The sequence below is a fragment of the Wyeomyia smithii genome, chromosome 1, assembly GCF_029784165.1.
Source record: "Wyeomyia smithii strain HCP4-BCI-WySm-NY-G18 chromosome 1, ASM2978416v1, whole genome shotgun sequence".
Taxonomy (NCBI): domain Eukaryota; kingdom Metazoa; phylum Arthropoda; class Insecta; order Diptera; family Culicidae; genus Wyeomyia; species Wyeomyia smithii.
In genome coordinates, this window is record NC_073694.1 from 92,911,375 (window position 1) to 92,931,345 (window position 19,971).

General features: G+C 40.9%; 1 protein-coding gene across 1 annotated transcript; it reads left to right on the top strand.

Annotated features, from left to right (window-relative positions):
- Positions 1–475: 475 nt before the first annotated feature.
- LOC129716933 (uncharacterized protein K02A2.6-like) lies at positions 476–1,057 on the top strand. The gene has a single exon (XM_055666778.1). The coding sequence runs from the start codon at positions 476–478 to the stop codon at positions 1,055–1,057; it is 582 nt and encodes a 193-aa protein (XP_055522753.1).
- The last annotated feature ends 18,914 nt before the right edge of the window (positions 1,058–19,971 follow it).

Below are 19,971 nucleotides of genomic sequence, written 5' to 3' on the forward strand. Positions count from 1 at the left end.
CATGACGATGAGTGGACAGATGAAAGTGAGGTTTTTATAAGACGTATTGTAGTAGAATCATTATCGGCGTTGGCCGACTCTGTAGAGAAAGCAGACTTCGATCCTGAAGCCGAAATCATCATCCGTACCATTCAGGAGGCAGCCGCCATTGATATCGAAGAAGTAATACATGCCACTGCGCAGGATGAAGAGCTACAGAAACTAAAGCATTGTATTACTAATGATTCCTGGAACTGTGACGATTTGAAGCAATACAATCCATTCCGTCATGAGTATACCTATGCAAATAAACTCATCTTGCGTGGATCGAAATTGGTTATACCGGTAAGCTTGCGGCAAAGAATGCTCCAGCTCGCTTATGAAGCAACGGTTGCGAGAGCGTTGCTGGTGGCCTGGTATAGATCAATCGGCTAATAATACATGCGAAGCTTGTGAAGGATGTCAATTAGTTCAACTCCCCGATCCGCCAGAACCCATGACGCGACGACCATTACCCGATCGTCCATGGGTCGATATTGCTATCGACTTCCTCGGGCCAATGCCGTCGTCCGAATATATACTAGTAGTTATAGACTACTATAGCCGCTATATGAAGCTGGAGATTATGAGCAAGATTACCGCTGAAGAAACAATCAAGCGTTTGGGGCGTATTTTCCGTATATGGGGACCCCCAAGGACGATTACGTTGGACAACGCAAAACAATTTGTGTCCTGCGAGTTTGATAGCTATTGTAAATTGAAAGGTATCAATCTCAATCATACATCGCCCTATTGGCCGCAAGCAAACGGAGAGGTGGAACGGCAGAACAGGTCACTTTTGAAGAGAATGAAGATCGCAAATGCTTTGAATAATGATTGGAAGGCTGAACTGAATCACTATTTAGAACTTTACAACAATACCCCCCATACGGTTACGGGAAAAGCTCCAAGCGAACTCCTGCAGAGCCGCAGGTTGCGCACAAAACTACCCTGTATTGACGATTTAGAGACGATTCCACCCAGTACTGACCTCCGGGATCACACACTTAGATTTAATTGCCGAGAACTCAACAGCTGATAAATTCAGCGAAATGTTCTACAAATTTTCGGCAGAATTTTCAAGAACCTCGGCAAATAAAATGTCAATACTTGCTGGTTTACGGTAAATCGTTATATTTGCTGAATGTTCGTCGAAATATATTGCTGACATTTGTTAAAAACTTTGCCGAGCCCAATCAGCTGTTGAGAAATTTACCGAGATAAATTAAGTGTGCACGATTGGGAGAAGAAGGTGCAGGGAAAACATCGGGAAGATGAGAAGCGTAGAGCAAAATCGAATCGTTTATCCATCGGTGATACAGTCCTTATGAAAAACCTCTGCCCAACCAGTAAACTGTCTACTAACTTCTTGAGTGAGAAGTTCGTTGTCATAGACAGAAAAGGATCGAATGACACCGTTCAGTCTAAAGAAACCGGAAAAACTTACGACCGGAATGTATCACACTTGAAATCGATCGTCGAACCAACTTATGAAGTCAACAATGAGGATAGGAAGAACTTCCCGTTGCCAACTACTTCAGTTAATTCAAGAACGACCGAACACTCATTGGATCTGGAAAGTGCTGTTCGTGACTCGAACCAACGACTGGCAACCACTTACCCCCGACGTTCAGAAAGAGCACCGAAACCAAAGGATTTGTATAGTCCCTGAAGAAAGGTAACCATTTTTGTTTAATCAATAAATTTTCCATATATCAAAATTTACAGTATTACCTCCCAAAATAAATGTACAAAATTATTTACTGTATCTTGAGTGAAAAGGGGATGTGGTATATTGGGTTACTTATCCGTGTGTGCGTGCAATGCGTGCGGTGGTTCTTACTTGGCTCTCTCTCGTCACCTAGTTAGTCTCATAGAGTACGGCACAGGCATCACATCGGTTACCACAGATGGTAATAATATAAAATATTAATAATAGGGAACTAGATGGGAAATAAATCTACAACATTTTAACGATTTTTCTTATGTTGTTTTCAAATTTTAATTTCCGAATTTCCTAATGTTTTCTTTTGCGTAGGGAAGTCAAATAAACGAAACTGAGTAACAGTTACTCAGTTTGGCTAATTCATGTTTTTTTTTTTAAATGTGTAAGTACACACTTAACTGCACAATGGTTTCTCGGTAATACTTAATACCGAACTACTTGAAAACTTTTTAGTTTACTGTTATTCCGTAAAAAAATTACCGAGAAATCGGAAACCGAGCGTGTTTACCGGAATACCGTAAAATAGAGAATTTACGAGTTCAGTAAACTAAAATACCGAAACTCGGAACCCTGACATCATTTAACCGAGATTTCGTCGAACAAAAAAGCTCTTACCGAGATTCCGAAAAACAGAACTGTTAAAATAACGAGAGCTTCACTAATAGTTTTGTTCATGTTTCGGTGTAGATGTAAAACGAGCAGAACTTGCGGCTGATTATTATTATAGAAAAATCTGCAGACCAACTTAAATATTGAGTGAGTATACTTTTTTAAATCTTGTTTTTATTTTGCTGCGAAGAATTTTTGAAGACAAAGGATTAATTTAATTTTTTTTTCACTCAATTTTGCAGGTTAACGACTCGCTTCGCCAGATGGAAGTTGCAGAGTGGTAGTTGCTGCTTAATTTCCTAGAACAATACAACTGTCCTGTTTACACTTCCGTTGTTAAATCAGTTGACTTAATAATTAAAAAAATAATTTGTATATTTAATCGGTTTTGATCATATTCTGAGTTTATCTGAAAAAAAAAAAAAAAAAGCCGCACAAATTGTTTTGCGTTCGTCGAAATATATTGCTGACATTTGTTAAAAACTTTGCCGAGCCCAATCAGCTGTTGGGAAATTTACCGAGATAAATTAAGTGTGCACGATTGGGAGAAGAAGGTGCAGGGAAAACATCGGGAAGATGAGAAGCGTAGAGCAAAATCGAATCGTTTATCCATCGGTGATACAGTCCTTATGAAAAACCTCTGCCCAACCAGTAAACTGTCTACTAACTTCTTGAGTGAGAAGTTCGTTGTCATAGACAGAAAAGGATCGAATGACACCGTTCAGTCTAAAGAAACCGGAAAAACTTACGACCGGAATGTATCACACTTGAAATCGATCGTCGAACCAACTTATGAAGTCAACAATGAGGATAGGAAGAACTTCCCGTTGCCAACTACTTCAGTTAATTCAAGAACGACCGAACACTCATTGGATCTGGAAAGTGCTGTTCGTGACTCGAACCAACGACTGGCAACCACTCACCCCCGACGTTCAGAAAGAGCACCGAAACCAAAGGATTTGTATAGTCCCTGAAGAAAGGTAACCATTTTTGTTTAATCAATAAATTTTCCATATATCAAAATTTACAGTATTACCTCCCAAAATAAATGTACAAAATTATTTACTGTATCTTGAGTGAAAAGGGGATGTGGTATATTGGGTTACTTATCCGTGTGTGCGTGCAATGCGTGCGGTGGTTCTTACTTGGCTCTCTCTCCTCACCTAGTTAGTCTCATAGAGTACGGCACAGGCATCACATCGGTTACCACAGATGGTAATAATATAAAATATTAATAATAGGGAACTAGATGGGAAATAAATCTACAACATTTTAACGATTTTTCTTATGTTGTTTTCAAATTTTAATTTCCGAATTTCCTAATGTTTTCTTTTGCGTAGGGAAGTCAAATAAACGAAACTGAGTAACAGTTACTCAGTTTGGCTAATTCATGTTTTTTTTTTTTAAATGTGTAAGTACACACTTAACTGCACAATGGTTTCTCGGTAATACTTAATACCGAACTAATTGAAAACTTTTTAGTTTACTGTTATTCCGTAAAAAAATTACCGAGAAATCGGAAACCGAGCGTGTTTACCGGAATACCGTAAAATAGAGAATTTACGAGTTCAGTAAACTAAAATACCGAAACTCGGAACCCTGACATCATTTAACCGAGATTTCGTCGAACAAAAAAGCTCTTACCGAGATTCCGAAAAACAGAACTGTTAAAATAACGAGAGCTTCACTAATAGTTTTGTTCATGTTTCGGTGTAGATGTAAAACGAGCAGAACTTGCGGCTGATTATTATTATAGAAAAATCTGCAGACCAACTTAAATATTGAGTGAGTATACTTTTTTAAATCTTGTTTTTATTTTGCTGCGAAGAATTTTTGAAGACAAAGGATTAATTTAATTTTTTTTTCACTCAATTTTGCAGGTTAACGACTCGCTTCGCCAGATGGAAGTTGCAGAGTGGTAGTTGCTGCTTAATTTCCTAGAACAATACAACTGTCCTGTTTACACTTCCGTTGTTAAATCAGTTGACTTAATAATTAAAAAAATAATTTGTATATTTAATCGGTTTTGATCATATTCTGAGTTTATCTGAAAAAAAAAAGCCGCTAAATACATACATACTTCAGTAAATTTTACCGAAGTTCTCGTAATAATTCGACAGTGAAATTTTCCGAGTTCCGTAATTATTTATTGAGTATTTAGGTAAAACATTACCGAGAATCTCGTTAAAGTTTGACAGGTTTTCAATTTTTGATTTTACAGAATCTCGGTATTTTGATGTATTACCGAGACTTTTACCGAGATCTCAGCTGTTGAAATCTCGGTAATGTATAGTACCGTACTCGGTGATAATATCTAAGTGTGTAGTACTCAGTTTTTGACATTTATCTATGCTACTCAAAAATGAGTAACTACATGGTTACTCTGTTTAGGGTAGATCCACTTTTAACGAAATTGAGTCAAATTTTACCCAATTTAGAGTAAAAACAGCCGAGCGTGTATAGGACAGGACGTGACAAGTGGCTTCTAGCAATGACAACACGCTCATTCTGGATAACCCAAAACTGAGTCAAAACCTAATCAGTTTCGCTAAAACCGTATGTACTCAAAATTGAGTAGAAGTTGTTTTACTCATTTTTGAGTACCACCGAATGTTATAAAAATTGAGTAAATATTACCCATATTATACCTGATACGCGATGCGTAAAAGATTTTCGACTCAAAAATGAGTACTTTAAGCTTCAATGAGGGGATTTCGGAAAAACTATCATTATTGACTCGATATTATTATATTTTGCATTTCTAATGAATTTTATTAAAAAAAAAAATATTTAGTTTCAAGAAATTTACCTTTGTTCGCTGGGACACGGGAGATCTTTTAATTTATTCGCCGTATATCCAACCAACGAGTCCTGGTGAAAAAGAAAATTTGGCATTAGTTGCAGTCAATTCCGGAGTGATTTGCGATAAGGGCGTAACTGGCAAAAGATAAACATTGGGGAATATCAGTTTGAAAATTTGCAAGTACATTTTCAAATCGTAATTTCAAAGGATGTGACTAACATTAATATCAATACCAAAAATCGACGTAAAATATACCTGGCTTATAGTTTCCTGACAATTCTACATTAAATTTGTGCATTTATGGCTTAAATCTGCACTTTTCTACTAACCTTTTTCTAATGAGCCTTAAAGCATTCTGACAACGAGATTCGCCCACCTCTATTTCGCCTTAAAGCATTCTGACAACGAGATACGCCCATCTTTCTTTCGCCTTGTTTTTATTTTTTCTCCAGTTGCGCCTCTCAAATGCGCCTTTATTTTGAAAACAAAAGTTGATCCGCCCTTTACTCTCGCCTGTTTACGAAATATTTCGCAAATAAGCCCGTTGCATCAAAACAATGTAAAGGGCCTAGTTCCAAAGTATCTTTTGTTTTGGGTAAACTGCTTTATCGCCCTTCACTAAAAGCTTGATTTAAATAATTTTATCGATTTATACAAACATTTCTATTTCCTCCTTTTTTCAGGCGGTTTGCTTGGTTTGCTGTTTGCTTTTAATTGCAAAATAAAATTACAAAAACAACACGCAAGCACCAGTTATCCAATTTTGAGAAAATTTGCCGCCATGATCAATTTAATTCTACTCATTTTTTGACGTCTTCGAAAAACTGAAAAAAATGATTAAAATTCAACTCAGCCGCTGAGTAGAATTCGTTGTTTTGCTTTCGTCTCGATTAGACGCAAATTGTTTATCTCCGTTTGAGTTCGCAAAATAACAATACACGAGTTATCGTACGGGTGTTTTTTTGTCGATTAGTTCTTGTGTTGCGCGATAACAATAGCCTGTTGTATATCGGCAGAAACATCTGCACACTGGTAGGGGCAGGCTACCCCGCCAGTGATTCGATACGCAGCTGATATATCAGCAAGAATAATTCTCCCGCACCGCTGTTACCCCGCTAGCAGCACGGACCACCATACGATCGAGCGAGTGGAAGTCAACTACAAGTGGCATCTACAAGGTCGCGTGTAAGATACGGCCACTGTGTCACAACACGAAGCTGGATCGTCATTGTTTGTTCTGCGGAGACACTCGATTAATCCAACTATCAGCCGTGAGGTCGTGACTTAGACGTTCGGTGAAGTATTGCCTTTAGAATTTTTACTATTATCAATATTATTACTATGTTATAATATTATTATTAATATTATTGTTGATATGATTATTGTTGTTATTATTATTATTATTACTACAATTATTATTTTTATTATAATTACTATTGTTATTAGTATTAGTATTACTGTCTTTTTTTATTTGATCCATTGTAGATTAAAAAATTGTTTTTAAAATTTAATATCAACTACTTGAACCCCCCCCCCCCATATTCGAATATTTATCGTTTGCGTGCGGTAGAGCGTAACGCTCCCGCAAAATGGACGACATGCAGGTGCAACTTTTCCTGGACGTGGAAACAAACGGGGAAGAAATTGAAATTTCTCCCATCAGCTAACCCCTACCTTCCCCTGTGCCCTCCCCTTCGCCAAGTCCTGTACCAAGAGTACCAAGAGTACCGGAAGTACGGGTAAAAGCTTACCCAGATGCCGCTGGCGGTCCCTACGTTGTTTTTTTTCCGGCCCATAAAGAAGCCATTGAATATTATTCAAATTGGCAAAGACCTGGCAAAACATTTTTCGGCCGTAACCGAGATTACGAAGGTGAGGCCGAACAAACTGCGAGTTGTCGTGAGTAGCTTGAAGCAAGCAAACGAAATTGCTGGCTACGAGCTCACGAAGGTGAGGCCGAACAAACTGCGAGTTGTCGTGAGTAGCTTGAAGCAAGCAAACGAAATTGCTGGCTACGAGCTCTTCACGAGAGAGTATCGCGTGTACATCCCTGCCAAGGATGTAGAAATCGACGCTGTGGTTACCGAGGGGAACCTCACTGTCGATGACATTTTGCGTCATGGAGTTGGCTGTTTTAAAAACCCCTTGATGCAAAGTGTAAAGATACTGGATTGCAAGCAATTGCATTCAGTATCCATCGAAGAAGGGAAGAAGAAATTCCTCCCTCGGATTCCTTCCGAGTAACATTCGCCGGATCCGCGCTGCCGAACTACGTCCGCTTGGACAGGGTTCGTCTACCTGTACGCCTGTTAGTACCGCGGGTCATGCATTGCTAAAACTGTAAGCAGTTAGGTCACACAGCCACCTACTGCTGCAACAAGGCACGCTGTAGCAAGTGCGGAGGCAATCATGCTGAGAACGCTTGCAGAGGGGATACTGAAAAGTGTCTTTATTGCGAGGGAACTCGGCATGACCTTCCGGCATGTCCCGCGTACAAACAGCGCGAGGGAAAAATTAAGCGTTCCCTTAAGGAACGATCAAAGCGCTCTTTTGCAGAAATGCTTAAGAGGGCTGAGCCACCCTCGACAGGAAACATCTTTTCCTTCTTGCCAACAAATGAGGGTACATCTGACGATCCCGTCGAAGGGTGTTCTTATGCCTTGCCAGAGGGATCTAGGAAGAGGAGAATGCTCAACTCTCCTAATCTTTCTCGCAAAGGTCGTAAGATAACCCCTAGCGGAATGACCAATAAGACAACACAAAAAGGAAGCGGTGAAGAAAAACCGAAGCAAGTACCCCCCGGTTTTAATTTCAAATCAAACCAGGAGTACCCACCGCTTTCTGGGGCACCAAAAACCCCTCGTGCACCCATTTCTCGATCAGAAGACATAAAAGAAACAGGGTTCATAAAATTCTCTGATATTGTGGACTGGATATTTAAAACATTCAACATACCAGATCCCCTTCAAAACATTCTTCTTGCCCTTCTCCCTACAGTGAAAACCTTTTTGAAGCAACTCACAGCAACTTGGCCCCTCATTTCAGCTATCGTATCTTTCGATGACTAATACGTCGAAAGAGGTTAGGAATTTTGTCACTGTGTTACAGTGGAACTGCAGAAGTATCATCCCCAAATTTGATTTATTTTCACATTTGATAAACACATACAATTGTGATGCGTTCGCGCTCTGTGAAACTTTTCTCAATTCAAATGACCAACTTAATTTCCACGATTTCAACATCATTCGTCGAGATCGAGACTCACACGGTGGAGTGGTACTTTTAGGGATCAAAAAGTGCTATTCTTTTTTCAGAATCGACCTCCCCTCGATCTCGAATATTGAAGTTGTTGCCATTCAAACGAATATGAATGGAAAAGACCTTTGCCTTGTTTCGTTATATATTCCCCCATCCGCGCGGATTGAACAGAAGCAACTCCTTGATATAGCAGAATTGCTTCCCGCGCCTTTTTTGATTTTGGGAGATTTTAACTCTCACTGTTCGCTATGGGGGTCGCTGTACGACGACAACCGATCTTCTTTAATTTGTAACTTGATCGACGACTTCAATATGACACTTTTGAATACTGGGGAAGCGACATGTTGTGAACGATACCACAGGGCATACAGTTCGCTCTCCGGGATCAGGCAAAACAATCACCAGCACACAGTTGGCTGCCCGGGATCAGACGAAAAAAATCACCAGCGCTGACGTTATCACCAGTGGCGCACCAGCCAGCAGAGCGACCGCGAGAACAATAGAGAAGGTGACGGTGCAAGATCAGAAGTGGTGATTGTAGCGCAGTGATTTGCAGCGAAATTTATACAGGCTAATAAGATAGCACAATTTTTACATTCATTTTCATTAAATTAAGTAGTTCTAATCTAATAAAACTCGAAATAAGTAAGTCACATGAAAACGGTATTGGGAAAAATTAAATAAAAATAAAAATATAATCTATTAGGCATAAATAGACTAAAAGTAGTCTTGGAAAATCTTTGATAGATTAAATCGGTATTCAACCTATGTGAGTAAAATTAATTGAAATTCATTAAAACCCAAATTTATTGATGCACAAAAACAGTTTAAAATAGGATACAAGTTGCATTGGCGCTATGGATCTGTAACCGGGGATTTAGGTTCCTTTAGGTTTCCTCCTGAAGATAGATAATGCCGTTACAGATCCATAGCGCCAATGCAACTTGTATCCTATTTTAAACTGTTTTTGTGCATCAATAAATTTGGGTTTTAATGAATTTCAATTAATTTTACTCACATAGGTTGAATACCGATTTAATCTATCAAAGATTTTCCAAGACTACTTTTAGTCTATTAATGCCTAATAGATTATATTTTTATTTTAATTTAATTTTTCCCAATACCGTTTTCATGTGACTTACTTATTTCGAGTTTTATTAGATTAGAACTACTTAATTTAATGAAAATGAATGTAAAAATTGTGCTATCTTATTAGCCTGTATAAATTTCGCTGCAAATCACTGCGCTACAATCACCACTTCTGATCTTGCACCGTCACCTTCTCTATTGTTCTCGCGGTCGCTCTGCTGGCTGGTGCGCCACTGGTGATAACGTCAGCGCTGGTGATTTTTTTCGCCTGATCCCGGGCAGCCAACTGTGTGCTGGTGATTGTTTTGCCTGATCCCGGAGAGCGAACTGTATGCCCTGTGGTATCGTTCACAACATGTACCTAATCCTCCAGCACGTGAAAGCGTGCTTGACCTATCCCTCTGCTCGACATCACTAGCGTTAGATTGCCAGTGGAAAGTAATCAACGATCCCCACGGTAGTGATCATCTTCCAATCGTTATATCAATTGCTAATGGTTCAACTCCCCCGAACCCAATCAATTTTTCCTACGACCTTACACGTAATATTGATTGGAAGCGTTATGAGTCTATTATAGCGGAATCTATCGAGACTCACGAAGAACTTCCTCCGGAGGAAGAATACGCGTTCTTAGGTGGCTTGATAATCGACGCCGCGACTCAAGCTCAGACGAAACCGATACCCGGGATAACGATTAGACAGCGCCCTCCCAACAAATGGTGGGACAAAGAGTGCTCTGAGCTGTACGCGCGAAGGTCCGCGGCGTATAAGGACTACCGGGAGTACGGCACTGTCAACCTACTTCGAAAGTACGAGGCAGGCAGATGAAGAGCTTAGTAAAGGCGAAAAAACGCGGGTACTGGCGGCGGTTCGTAAACGCGTTGTCGAGGGAAACAGCGATGAGCACTCTTTGGGATACCGCCAGGCGCATGCGGAACCGTGACGTTTCGAATGAAAGTGAGGAGTATTCAGATCGCTGGATACTTGATTTTGCCAAAAAGGTCTGTCCGGACTCTGTACCGGAACAGAAAACCTTTCGCGACGCGTTTATAGTAACTACTAACTATAGAGCCTCCATTTTCGATGTTGGAATTTTCAATGGCTCTCCTGTCGTGCAACAATAAGGCTCCAGGGTTAGATAGAATAAAATTCAACCTGTTGAAGAATCTACCCGACTCTGCAAAAAGACGCTTGTTGAATTTGTTCAACAAGTTTCTTGAGCTAAATATTGTTCCGCATGACTGGAGGGAGGTAAAAGTCATTGCTATTCGGAAACCCGGGAAACCTGCCTCTGATCACAATTCTTGTAGGCCGATTGCGATGCTCTCTTGCCTCCGGAAATTAATGGAGAAAATGATCCTCTTACGGTTAGACAAATGGGTCGAAACAAACGGTTTACTTTCAGATACTCAATTTGGCTTTCGCCGGGGCAAAGGGACGAACGATTGCCTAGCGTTGCTTTCTACTGAAATTCAACTCGCATTTGCTCGAAAAGAGCAAATGGCTTCTGCGTTCTTGGATATTAAGGGGGCTTTTGACTCTGTCTATGTAGAAGTTTTAAGCGCGAAACTTCATTCGCAGGGACTTTCAGTAAATCTGAATAACTTTTTGCTCAATTTGTTGTCAGAAAAGCATATGTATTTCTCACATGGCGATTCGACAACTTCCCGAATTAGTTACATGGGCCTTCCCCAGGGCTCATGTTTGAGTCCTCTCTTATATAATTTTTACGTCAATGACATCGATGAATGTCTTGCAAATTCATGCACGCTAAGGCAACTTGCAGACGATAGCGTTGTATCCATTACTGGTAGCGAGGCTAGCGATCTGCAAGGACCATTGCAAGATACCTTAGACAATTTGTCTGAATGGGCTCTTAAGCTGGGTATCGAATTCTCTCCGGAGAAAACTGAGTTGGTCGTTTTTTCTAGGAAGCATAACCCAGCTCAGCTGCAGCTCCTACTAACGGGTAAAACGATCTCTCAGGTTTTAGTCGCTAAATATCTCGGGGTCTGGTTCGACTCTAAATGCACCTGGGCTTGTCATATTAGGTATCTGCCACAAAAATGCCAACAGAGGATTAATTTTCTTCGTACGATTGCCGGAACTTGGTGGGGTGCTCACCCAGGAGACCTTCTAAGGTTATACCAAACAACGATATTGTCAGTTCTTGAGTACGGCTGTTTCTGCTTTCGCTCCGCCGCGAACACGCACATTATAAAATTAGAGAGAATACAATATCGTTGTTTGCGTATTGCCTTGGGTTGCATGCAGTCGACCCATACGATGAGTCTTGAAGTGTTAGCGGGTATTCTTCCGTTGAAACATCGTTTTTGGAATCTCTCTTACCGGTTGCTAATTCGATGCACAGTTATGAACCCATTAGTAATTGAAAATTTCGAGAGGTTGGTCGACCTTCAATCTCAATCCAGATTTATGACTTTATATTTTGACTATATGGCTCAAGATATTAATCCTTCTTCATACGATTCCTCCAATGTCGCACTTTTAGATACTTATAATAATGCTATATTCTTCGACGCCATCATGAAACAAGACATTTCTGGTATCCCGGATCAATTGCGACCCCAAGAGATCCCTAAGATTTTTTCCAATAAGTTTAAACATGTTAGTTATGATAAAAGGTTTTACACTGACGGATCTAATCTAGATGAGTCCACTGGCTTCGGTGTTTTCCACGAAAATTTTACCGCCTCCTACAAACTCGATGCTCCTGCTTCCGTGAACGTCGCAGAACTTGCTGCTATTCAGTACTCTCTTGGAATCAACGAAACCCTACCCATAGACCACTACTTCATCTTCACAGATAGTCTCAGTGCCATTGAGGCTCTGCGATCGATGAAGCCTGTGAAGCACACCCCGTATTTCCTGGGGAAAATACGGCGGTTTTTAAGTGCTTTAACATATAAAAATTACCGGGTTACCTTAGCGTGGGTCCCTTCTCATTGCTCGATTCCGGGTAATGAAAGGGCTGACTCTTTAGCTAAGGTGGGTGCTATTGATGGCGATATTTATGAAAGACCAATTGCTTATGATGAATTTTATAGCATTTTGCGTCAGAGAACACTCAACAGTGGCAATCATCATGGAACTCAGATGAACTGGGACGGTGGCTACATTCCATTTTTCCTAAGGTATCGACGAAAGCATGGTTCAAGGGGTTGGATGTCGGTCGGGACTTCATTCGCGTGATGTCCAGACTTATGTCCAATCACTACATGTTAAACACGCATCTCTTTCGTATAGGGCTTGTAGACAGTAATCACTGCGTTTGTGGCGATGGCTACCATGACATCGAGCATGTTGTTTGGTCGTGTGCCGAATTCTGTGATGTTAGGTCCGAGCTTATAGATTCCCTCCGGGCCCGAGGAAAACAACCGAACGTTCCCGTTAGAGACATTCTGGGAAGCGGTGATCTTCAGTACATGACACAACTGTACTGTTATTTGAAAAAGACTGACATTAAAATTTAATATTCTTTTGTCTATTTGTCAGAATACCCGTATACGACGCTGGAGACACGAACACGAAGAGCCTAAATCTATGTTTAAAAAACAAAAAAGAACACCAGTCGAAACACAAATAGATCGTATATCTTAATTAGTTTTAAGCAAGAATTGTATCTCCCCTCCTCTCACCTTAAATCCCCACTAGCTCGTAGTCAGCCGCGAGAATAAAAAAGGCCTCCCTCTTTTCCCTGCTAACGTAGAATTATTACTATTGTACTTGGCTCAGTAAAACAGAAAATGTATCGTGCCGTGTCAAATAAACTAATTTTAAACCATCAGCCGCTGAGTAGCCCAGAGTGAGCGTGAAGATAACAGGATACACAAGTGTCAGATCTTCTTATATACTTTGTGAACGTCAAGTAATGTGGCGCCCCCGAACGACTCGCAGAAACATTAATGTTGAATGTGTGTGTGTAATGTGCATAAACCAGGAATACCAGATGTGCAGATTTGTCAGCTAAATGCTTATTTTCGGGGTTCGTTTGCGGAGTTTTATTGATTCGCAGATATTCGCAGTTTTTTTTTATATTTTCTGCCGGGTAGTGTCGGTGTCGCAGACTTTCTCAAAATGTGTGCAGATATTTGCAGACTTTTGCCTTTAGAAGCGAATTTTGTTCGAGCTACGGATAGATTTTTTTCAGATTTCAGGTAGATTTTTTCGGGTTTTCGAGCACAACTGGCATCTCTGGCATGAACAGTCAAATACGGAGAGCGAACAAAATGCAAAAAGTTGTTTTGGTGATGTGGTGATGCATCAAAACGAATGAAAGAGTAGCAAGAAAAACATTTTTCAATTTATTAATGATGTAAGTAGGTATAGTAGAATAATTTCCCGCACCCTCAATCATCAAATCAATTGAATTATATATCACTCCGTTCTAGCAGTAACAATAGATAACTTAGTCTGCTGTTTCGAAGGATGTTGCCGTCCTAGGAAGTTTTCCAGTGAATCACCACAACTTTACACTCGGATTCTGCCGTGCCGCCGTTTGCCGATGGGTGGAATAGAGATTTGGCGGGTGTTATTGCATACATCATTGCCTGATACCTTCGGACGGAAAATTGTTTTAGTAATAGCGGCTATCAACACAACAACTACTAACATAAACGACGTGAAACAGGTTTTACCGTGGAAGCTTCTTAAACATTCAAGATGGGGCTGAAACAAAATTTCAATATCGCGGCGCAGGAGACACAAGTGGCACTTTCAATCTCCCAGTCATCCGTAAGAAGTAGATGTCACCGTCGTCTAATGCGACAGAAGTACACCAATCGTTCGATGACAATCTGCATGAACGATGAATGTGCTTTTGCAGCTATAGACCATCGCATGGTGACGTCACGCACGTGAGTTTGACAGGTACTGGTAACTTTGTTTACCTTCGGGTGATGTAGTTTTGTTCCTAATTACAGCAGATCATTTTAATTGTGATCAAAATGCCATTTAAATGTTGTGCTTGAGGTGACAGTACACTAAGAACAATTAAAAATTGAGCAGCATTTCCACAGCGCGCGCAATTGATTCATTAGAAAAAAGCAGAAATTCAAAAACATAAACAAAGTTACCACTAACTGCCAGAAAAGTGAGGTTAAAGAGATTCGGTGAGATAGTCTATTTCAAGTGCAACCGATCGGTAATAGCGTTATGCAAGAAGATCGTCGTCTACATGAAACGGATCCAATACAAGCGGGCCAAGTGTACGACGATGTGCAACCATTCAAATGCCTGATAGTGAAGCTGAAAATGTATTGGAATCGCAAGATGGTCCTGGACGATCTGGCCGCTGGACGTCGGGCAACTCTCCATAGGGTAAAGATAATTAAAAAAGGAAGCGGCTGCTGCTTTTGTGATAGAAACCAGCTCGTAATGCCCTTTGTGGTGCTCTATTCACCGCGTAGAAAAAGCTCGTCGCTCGTACAAAAATTACACAGAGAAGAAAAGAAAGGACGCAAAGAACATTTTCTTGTGTGACATAGATAATTTATGTTTATTAACAAATACACAAATAGAATCATCAGTGCTATGATTATTTATTGTATTGTGGTGTAAAAAGAAGAACAATTTTCCAAAGTATAATACAAAAAGTAATGAAGACACATAAAGAAAGTTGTGCATAAGATAAATTCAATTTACCGGTGTAACATTTCCCTGTGTTTCCATTTCATTTCGAGGTTGTACATAACATAGATTCGTCGAAAAGAGCAACTCTGTCGTTCACTTTACTTCTGAAATTTGAAACATGATTATAAAATAACTGCAAGTAATGTTAGAACGTAAAAACATTACCTTTTCCAAAACAGGTTGCTTTCCCTTATTAGATAGAGTCATCAATGTCGATAGCGTAACTATGTTCAATTTTCTGGCTTTATTGTTCCTCTTTGTCTTCCTTTTCGTGGTGCGTTCGCTTTGAAAGGAGTTATTCATTATTCCCAATTTGCATGCTATTAACATAGGACAATGTAAACTAGTTCCTTCCTGACTCCTCTTATATCAAAAGAAAGTAGAGCCATAAAATGTGCGTCAAATACTTTGAAAACGCCTTCAAAGTATTCCACAACTTTCTGCCCAGGGATTACAAGCCTCGAAGAGTTTAAGTTTTCTCGGTGCGGTGCGAAGATTTCGTATGATTAATGTTTGCTTACTAATTTTCTGGCTTTTCTTTCGAATTTCCTTTTTCAATCCAATGATTACTTCCTCTTGCTCAACCATTTTTTCCGCCACTAGAACACATCGAATCGGATCGTGTCAATAATCACGGATCACGAACATCGGTGGTCTTGATACTTTTCGCGTTGGTGACGGAAACTTCTGGAAGCTCTTGTGTTCGACTTGAACTAACTTTCACCTCACCTACCACTTCTAGGAAGCAACCGTCATCCGCACATTCGGTTTCAATGTTAACACTAATGTGCTCGTTGCTTTCTAGATCCGTTGGCTCTGCATCAAGCTGTCTAGAGAGAGCACCTCGCAAACTCGGTACAGCATATCGGCCCTTGGCTTTTGTTTGCACAATTACCAAAATCATCGTCTAGCAAATGATCTTCACAGATCACACTGCTATCCGGGAGGTTATCGGCTCCTCAAAAGAGTTTCCAAGTATTCGTATCTCTGTGCCAAAATAAATTAAGTTTTGTCATGATGCAGTTAATTACTTTTTACCTGTGTGTCTCGATTATTTTGAAGAATGATTTTTTTTTCCGGAAACCGAGGTGCTATAACATCCTGGTACGCAACAGTTTTTACGTCCCATGTTTTCAATTGAGTTTTTTTTTCTATTTCGAAAAAGACAAGCCTAACAATAACAACTGCGAAAATGTCTTGTCAAACGTCTCGAATCGATAACACGCACACAGACACAGTTGATGTTTCTTGGACGCGTTGAGGGCGCTTTGACCTTGTTGACTGTCACACTCAGGGAGCTGTGTGTCTTGTTATTGCTCGTCTTAGGCTAAAGCCAAGCAATGATAACACATTTATGTGCTAGCAATTTGGTTCAGTGTAGTCTGTTTTTTCTTTTGGCAGTTTTTGCCCATAACAAGGCTCAAAGTATTCTCAAAGCAGTTTTCAAGTCGAATCGCGACAAATCGACTCTAGTGCTTGGGATCTTTTGTGCAACATGATTTGCCTCGAATACAATGGGCACACTAGCGACATTACTTATCTAAGGACTAAATAATCTTAGGGGTCATCCACATACCACGTGGACAGCTTTGGGGGGGGGGGGGTCATGTCCACGGTCCATACAATTTTTTTAGAATTTATATGGGCAGTTGTCCACGGAGGGAGAGGGGGGGGGGTCCAAAATCGTTAAAAATCTGTCCACGTGGTATGTGGATGGCCCCTTAGAGCATCCTAAACAGTGCGCTTCTATACCCCGTTTGGTAGCGCTCTATCATCACTTCATACCGTACCGGTCACTGCTAAACGCGCTAGAGAAATAGTAGCCGAGCATCCGGGGAGCATCGCGCTCTCAAATTTAGCAGCCCGATAACAGCGCTGCTAAAGGTTTATGCTGGATGAAACGTCAAACTGAGACGATAGCAACGACCGGTGTGAAAACGGGTGAGTGAGCGAAATAGCCGCGCTGTACACAGCCGCCATAACAACTCAAATGGTACCGCACTGTTAAGGATGCCCTTATGTTAGGATCATACCATAATCATACCAGGAAGACTGGGAACTCTGCCTGCGATTGAGTGACAATTTGGCAGTGCAGCTTGTTGAGTAAAAGTGGAACTGACGCATGCTAGTATGTGTACTGGCGATGCGAGTGCAAGCCGAACGCACAGACTGGACCACCACATAGGCACACTGTCTTCGCAGCGTTATAATCAGGGGGCTCTTGCGGCTGTCAAACTCCATACATTTTCCATCTACCACTCATTGATTCTGGTACCAGCGTTTCTGGTACCCACTTTTTGGTTGGTTTGCCCTAAAACAAGTGAAATAGAGTAAACGTCCCATTTTTTCGGTAGACTTATTCTCGAGTAAATGTCGTTTCAGATGGAAAAAACAAGAGCTCAACATTTGTTTTAAGTACAATGTCCACTTTCAATGAATAAGGTAAGTTTTGTAAGTATTTGAAATGAAATATTACCGCCGTGATAAATATATGATTGGTGGGCAAAATGTTGACGTTTATAGGCCCCTGGTTATAATTTAGCATTGGCCAAAGCTTGCAAAAGTATCGATACTTGAGCATCGATAATTTTTTCCTGGCAGTATCGATAACAGGCTTATATTGAGGGCGGAGCATCAATACCAGCTGTGTCGATACTCTGCAAGCTACTTGAAACAGGTCTATGAAAAGCTACCATTTTTTCTTGATCATTAATACGGGCAATCAGAGATATCAGGTGTTTTTGAAAAATGTTTGCAACTACTCGAAAAACCGACAAAATCTGCCTGAAGTCTGGAAAAAATTGTCTGTGATTTGAAAAAATCGCGTTCGCGTAGGCAAAGAGAAAGTCTGCGCAAATATAAAGCGACCCCAATCATTCGTTGTTTTGCTTTCGTCTTGATTAGACGCAAATTGTTTATCTCCGTTTGATTCGCAAAATAACAATACACGAGTTATCGTACGGGTGTTTTTTTTTGTCGATCAGTTCTTCTGCGCGATAACAATAGCCTGCAGTACATCGGCAGAAACATCTTCTGCACACTGGTAGGGGCAGGCTACCCCGCCAGTGATCTGATACGCAGCTGATATATCAGCAAGAATAATTCTCCCGCACCGCTGTTACCCCGCTAGCAGCAGGGACCATCATACGATCGAGCGAGTGGAAGTCACCTACAAGTGGCATCTACAAGGTCGAGTGTAAGATACGGCCACTGTGTCACAACACGAAGCTGGATCATCATTGTTTGTTCTGCGGAGACACTCGATTAATCCAACTATCAGCCGTGAGGTCGTGACTTAGACGTTCGGTGAAGTATTCACTTTCGAATTTTTATCATTATTATTAATATTATTATTATTATTGTTATTATTATAATTATTATTATTATTATTTTTTATTATTATTATTATTGTTATAATTATTATTATTATTATGACTATTATTACTATTGTTATTAGTATTAGTATTACTGTCTTTTTTTTATTTGGATCCATTGTAGTTTGAAAAATTGTTTTTAAAATTTAATATCAACTACTTGATCCCCCCACCCCCCCATTCGAATATTTATCATTTGTGTGCGGTAGAGCGTAACGCTCCCGCAAAATGGACGACATGCAGGTGCAACTATTCCTGGATGTGGAAACAAATGGGGAAGAGATTGAGATCTCCCCCATCAATTCCCCTCTACCTTCCCCGCTACCTTGCCTCGTACCAAGGGTACCGGCAACACGGGTGAAAGCTTACCCAGATGCTTCGAAAGGTCCGTTCGTAGTTTTCTTTAGGCCCATAAAGAAGCCTCTTAACATTATACAAATAGGCAAGGACCTGGCAAAACAGTTTTCGGACGTAACCGAAATTACAAAGGTTAGACCGAACAAACTGCAAGTTGCCGTGAGTAGCTTGAAGCAAGCAAACGCAATTGCTAGCTACGAGCTCTTCACGAGAGAGTACCGCGTGTACATCCCTGCCAAGGACGTGGAGATCGACGGTGTGGTTACCGAAGGAAACCTCACGGTCGATGACATTTTGCGTCACGGGGTTGGCTGTTTCAAGAACCCCCTGATTCAAGATGTAAAGATACTGGATGTCAAGCAATTGCATTCAGTATCCATCGAAGAAGGGAAGAAGAAATTCCTCCCTTCTGATTCCTTCCGTGTAACATTCGCCGGATCCGCACTGCCGAACTACATCTCCTTGGACAGGGTTCGTCTGCCTGTACGCCTGTTCGTACCGCGGGTCATGCATTGCCAAAACTGCAAGCAGTTAGGTCATACAGCCACCTACTGCTGCAACAAGGCACGCTGCAGCAAGTGCGGAGGCAATCATGCTGAGACCGCTTGCAGTGAGGATACTGAAAAGTGTCTTCACTGCGAGGGAACTCGGCATGACCTTTCGGCGTGTCCCGCGTACAAACAGCGCGAGGAAAAAATTAAGCGTTCCCTTAAGGAACGATCAAAGCGCTCTTTTGCAGAAATGCTTAAGAGGGCTGAGCCACCCTCGACAGGAAACATCTTTTCCTTTTTGCCAACCGATGAGGGTACATCTGACGATCCCGTCGAAGGGTGTTCTTATGCTTTGCCAGAGGGATCTAGGAAGAGGAGAATGCTCAACTCTCCTAATCTTTCTCGCAAAGGTCGTAAGCTAACCCCTAGCGGAATGACCAATAAGCCAACACAAAAAGGAAGCGGTGAAGAAAAACCGAAGCAAGTACCTCCCGGTTTTAATTTTAAATCAAACCAGGAGTACCCACCGCTTCCTGGGGCACCAAAAACCCCTCGTGCACCCATTTCTCGATCAGAAGATAAAAAAGAAACAGG

Bases quoted from the DNA above. Each gene is read 5' to 3' on its own strand.
- LOC129716933 (XM_055666778.1), top strand. From the start codon at position 476: ATGACGCGACGACCATTACCCGATCGTCCATGGGTCGATATTGCTATC.